This window comes from Sinocyclocheilus anshuiensis, unplaced genomic scaffold, assembly GCF_001515605.1.
Source record: "Sinocyclocheilus anshuiensis isolate Anshui unplaced genomic scaffold, SAMN03320099.WGS_v1.1 scaffold429, whole genome shotgun sequence".
Classification (NCBI taxonomy): domain Eukaryota; kingdom Metazoa; phylum Chordata; class Actinopteri; order Cypriniformes; family Cyprinidae; genus Sinocyclocheilus; species Sinocyclocheilus anshuiensis.
Window position 1 is genome coordinate 491,669 of NW_015539859.1, and position 5,408 is coordinate 497,076.

Here is a 5,408-nt window from a genome sequence, read left to right on the forward strand (position 1 = left end):
GTCCTCTTTTGGAAGACCAAACAAAGTAGTTTTGCTTTCACAACGAAACACAGTGTCTTCACGACATGGCGGCGGCAACAATACTACAGCGAGAATAAAAGTTATGCCTTCTTTCTTTGCGTGAACATTTGGGCGGCATTATGCAAATCTTCCCACATAGTGAGGTAGATATGTGGGGGCGTGTTAGAACGAGCTGTTTTAGGTAGGCGTGGCTGACTCTTAACTTTTATAAAGAATATCTCTTTGGATTTGAGACTTTAGTCTTTGCAACTTTACAGATCTTCTTTATGCACCAAGAGCTTGTAACACTCCAAAGAGAAAGGAAAAATTGAAATCGCATCATATGACCCCTTTAACATGACATAGGCTAAATAAGCAAATCGATAATTTTGTTCATCAGAAGTGCGATTTAGCCATTTATTTAATGTAGACTGGGTGGTATTTTTTTCCTTTTGTAGTTTTGTTCATGGTCTGTGAAGGCATCTCTTGTTGGCCTCTAATAAATGTGCCAAAATACCCAAGAGTTGGTCAGATGTCAACAACAAAAATATGAGAAGGTTGATACGTTTTTTTCCACTGGCTGCATTTTATTATTGGTATTTTATTACCTGATTTTATTTCCCTAACAGCTCTGAGACTCAGTTGAGAAGCGCTGGTCTAGAGATCCCAAAGCACATATCATCTGACTTCTCTCCAGGCTGTTGACTGAAGCATGCTTTATTATAGATCTATATTTCTATAGACCAATCCCAGTGTCTGCAGCACATGATGGCAGTAAAGATGCTAGGCTTCTAGCGTACAGTAGGTATGGTATCTTTGGGAGAAAGCAGCACTGTACTCACTGGAGAGCACTGAGCTTTGAGTCAGACTTCTGAGTGTAAATACTTGGGTCATTTTTGCCACCAGTTTGGTGTGTGACATTGACAAAAGATTGGTCTATAATAACACATGGTGCACATCATTTTATTCCAATTTCAAAAATAAGCTAATAAAATTCCAGTTCATGAGAATAATAGGACAAACAACAGCCATGTGAAACATCTCTAAAAACTCCATGAATCTAATCAAGCTTCAAAATCTCCGGTGAAATCAGACATTAAACAAATCTAATAAAAAATACAACTGCAGACCATGCATAAAAAATATTTTTTCATTTAGAATTCCGGTAACACTTTACAATAAGTTAATGTTAGTTCATGTATTAACTAACATGAACAAACAATGAACAATACATTTATTACAGTATTTATTAATCTTTGTTAATAATGAAAATACAGTTGTTCACTGTTAGTTCATGTTAATTTACAGTGTATTAACTAATGTTAACAAGCACAACTTTGGATTTTAATAATGCATTAGTAAATGTTGAAATTAACATGAACTAAGATTAATAAATACTGCAGAAGTATTGTTCATTCTTAGTTCATGTTAACTAAAGTAGTTAACTAATGTTAACTAATGAACCTTAGTGTAAAGTGTTCCCATAATTCCTGTAGCTAAAAGGACTACTCTGAGCCACATTCAAAGATTCAACAAGCTACATTTACACAGCAGACACAGAACAAGAGATTCACAACCCACAGAAAACAATTCAGCTGTCAATCGCAAACATGCTTCATATTTCAATTAGGCAAAATCATAAAAAAGTGCTTTGAGGGAAAAAAAATACATTGCAATTTTGTTGCTTTTTTTAATCATTTGGATTGTAATTTTATCTAATCATCTTCTTGTTTAAATTGAAGCAATTTCAATCAAATCACATGACATTTCAAGACTTGCAGGATGTTATTCTCATTAAACCTCGCTAAATAGTTTTATATAAAAACAAACAAAACTCATTCTCCTGAACTGGAATTACAATAAACAATGTAAAAAAAAACAGTCACATCACATTTCAGAATATTCGTCCTGACACTATAGATTCACAAACTTCATATTTACAAATATCTTCAAATACCCCAATCCAAAGATTTCAAGATTACATTTGTTTTCTACCATTAAATGGTAAAGAAATCCAGGTACTGTAATTGTGAACCACTAAAATATTCAAATTGCTCATCTTCCATCATTTTATTTGTGATAAAGCCTGCCAACAGTATTATTATTGACAACTTATATTACGCATAAACCCTTTCAAATGACTATAACAGAGATAAAACAAACAACTGAGCTAGGGCTGTCAAAAAATAATTCGAATTTTGAATATTCGTCGAATTTAAAATAAAAATCCACATTCGAATTTTAGGCGTGCGTCAGGCAGCTTTATCAGTGGTGCACGAGATGCGACGACGATGTAAGTGTCGTTGCATTATAATGTTTTTGTCAGTTGAAGCCACGAGATGCGGCGCTGCTGCGTTAATTACAAATATTGCGGGAAAAGAGAACATCAATGCGGAGAAGATCTTGTTTACGTCAAAAGCGAAACCAAGCCGTTCACACAGAACACATATTTATCACATTTTCTAGAGGGACATCTATCACCGTTGCACTCGCGTCTCGCACAAAGGAGCCACATGTTTAGAAAGCCATTTCTAAAATTAATGTAAGTTCAACTTTGAAAAAAACATATCTCGAGACTTTATGGCGGGTTTTTTCCCATCCCACTGCATCTCATGTTTTTAAATGAAAAATATGCTCTGTGTGATTAGCTTTCGGCCCTTTGTATTAAACTATGCATACATACATGATGCTGTTTTGTTTATAGTTGTTTAAAAGCAACTTAATTAATTATAATTGGTTTATAAACATTTTAAACATTATGTACTTTTTTCACAGATAGTCATGTTATCTTATGCTTTGAAGAAACGTGCATTAGTAATGTTTTGCTCGATGTGCCCTCTTGTGGCCTCAGGAGAGAAGCCAAAAGCTTTTCTTCACCCTAACTGAAATTATGCATTTTAAATTCGAATATTATTCGAATTTTTATAATATTTAAGTACAAAATTCGAATTTAGGTTTTCAGCCATTTTGACAGCCCTAAGCTGAGCTACTGAGAGTTTGCACAGAACATTATGCAACTTCTGCGTGATCAGCAGTTTACCAGGATGCATTCTGTCAGTCTAGAGAGAGAGTTTAGGACTCAAGCGCCTCTTACCTGCACTCAGAGAGAGGAGCAGGTACAGCTAGCTGCTTAGAGCACAGCGGCGCGGGACAGCAGTACTGGTGCAAAGCATTTACACACCTACGACACAAGGAGAAACAAAGACGTCATCTACTCCACTCTACAAACACACTTCAGCCCACCACGTCCTGCAGTACTCTGGCCAAGGTGTTGATATGATGATGATTCACATAAAAATTCATCCTCAGTCACAATCTGAAGAAGTCAGGAAAATCAAATGATTTTCTACCATTTCCTTTCCATTATCAGGTGAACTGAAATGCTTTTAAGCATATTCTCATCTCCAGATAGCTTTACGATCGCTCTCATCCTGTGAAACACTAGCCTTCTGAACTGTTTGCTGTGTAACTTGTTGCGTTGGTGTCTGATACTGATGAATAAGTGACAGGTGAAGATGTGAGTTGATTTCTCCATGAGTAGGTCTTTATGTAGCTCTGCACCAGACTGCTGTCACATACACAACGCCACTGCTTCAGTCACAGATTTCCATACACTTGAAACAAAAGCTAACAGGAATAGTTCACAAATAGAGCTTAAATGTCACTAATACATTTAAATGTTTGTCAAACATAACCGCTTCTCATGAGCGATCATACAAGACTTTTTTTACATCCACAAAAAATTGGCAAATTATGTCCCTGGCTGTAACGTAATAAATAAAGGCTATTGCTTATAAAAAATACATAAATAAATAAAGATGAGGTATTTGTATTGTCCCAACTTCCTGTTTATATTATATTATAAAAATAAAAAAATAATGTTGTTGTTGTTATTATCATTATCATCATCGTTATTATTATTATTATTATATAGCCTTATTAATATATAAATCACAACATTTGGCCTCATTGTGCAGCCCTATGAACAAGCACAGCAAACCTGTAATTTTTTTTAATCACATTTCAAATATATTTTTATCAGAAAAATCACAATTAGATTTTTTTTCCCTGAAACTGTGCAGTTCTACATACAAGTAAAGAGAAAAGATATTTATAGCAACAATAGCAGTCAAACAACACAAAATAAATATATTTCTGATTATAATGATAACTGGATGCCACTGGCTGACATACAAATGCAATGTGATGAGGTCATGTGACAACAATGTAGCATGCTACTAACTGAAATGTTTACCTTTGCACACTTCACACTTTTGCATGCTATTTACGTTTATGCTATTTCTTCTCAAATAAATAGCTAGCAGTTACTGTGCAGCACAAGCAGGACACTAGTATTCCTTAACCACCTTGAATTCACCTTTGGATTGTCCTATAAAGTGCCCAAATAGCCTTGAGCCAATGAACTAATGCTAAAGTGCCCTTCAGTTTAACCTTAGTCACCTTGAGAGGATTGAATCTCCAATAAACGCTCACACATCTCTGATGCTGTTTTCAGATGCTTATTGTATGCTTTACATGCTGACAAGAGCAAGAATAAACAAACTGCAAAAATAAAAATCTAAAGCTTCAAAAAGATTTCTGCAGTAATTTATGGGACAGATGGCCAGACTGAACACTGCACATGAAGGAGAAATGCATCACAGATCACAGTTCATAGCAGCACATTGTGCTCTAAGCATGTGACTGTGAAATTGCGTCATAATGCACATCAGCTACAGCCAAACACACACTCTCTCACACACACAGCAGAGCAGCAGAGCAAACACAGTGCTATCACTTCCATTTACTGCACAGCACATCCTGAACACATTATGAGCACAAATGCAGAGCGTCCTGAAGAACGCTGTCTCACCATCATGACATTAGTCCATCATCACAAGCTCCCTGTGGAGCATACACACAATCGCAAGCCCATCCAACAGTCTCCATGTAAAACACATGACTCAGCACCACGGTAAAACATCTGGAGAGCGGCGTCATGCATGCAGACTGCATCTGATACTCACATCATGCTGAGTCTGTGTGCCATGGCCGCGGGTCTGCGTGCACTCGTGTGCCGTACACTTGCTCATTCACTCTGCTCAACCCTACAGCGCTGCGTTCCTGGCCCGTGATGTCACACACGCATCACACACTTACATCAGCAGGTTTGTTACATGCTGCGGGGGAGCACACACTGACACCGCGCAGAACAACGACATGAAATCACAGATGCTGCTGAGGAAATGTGTGTGTGTGTGTGTGTGTGTGTGTGTGTGTGTTAAAAAAACGTTAGGGTACCTAGGGTATATTTGCAGTTAGGGGTGTGCGATATTAACAAAAAATAATATCTCTATATTTTCTGGGATTTTATCGATAACGATAATTAGACGATATTTTGCTGAGTG

The 5,408-nt window shown here is 36.7% G+C and overlaps 1 protein-coding gene across 2 annotated transcripts in view; it reads right to left on the bottom strand.

Moving 5' to 3' along the window:
• The window catches only part of LOC107684884 (IQ motif and SEC7 domain-containing protein 3-like), a 27,335-nt gene that overhangs the window by 1,572 nt on the left and 20,355 nt on the right, over positions 1-5,408 (bottom strand). The window contains exon 4 of one of the 2 annotated variants that reach the window (XM_016481261.1): positions 3,095-3,181. The exons of the other annotated variant lie outside the window; for it this stretch is intronic. Within the exon in view, the coding sequence (XP_016336747.1) occupies positions 3,095-3,181 (87 nt within the window). The remainder of the gene's footprint in view (positions 1-3,094; positions 3,182-5,408) is intronic. 2 annotated transcript variants of the gene reach the window in all.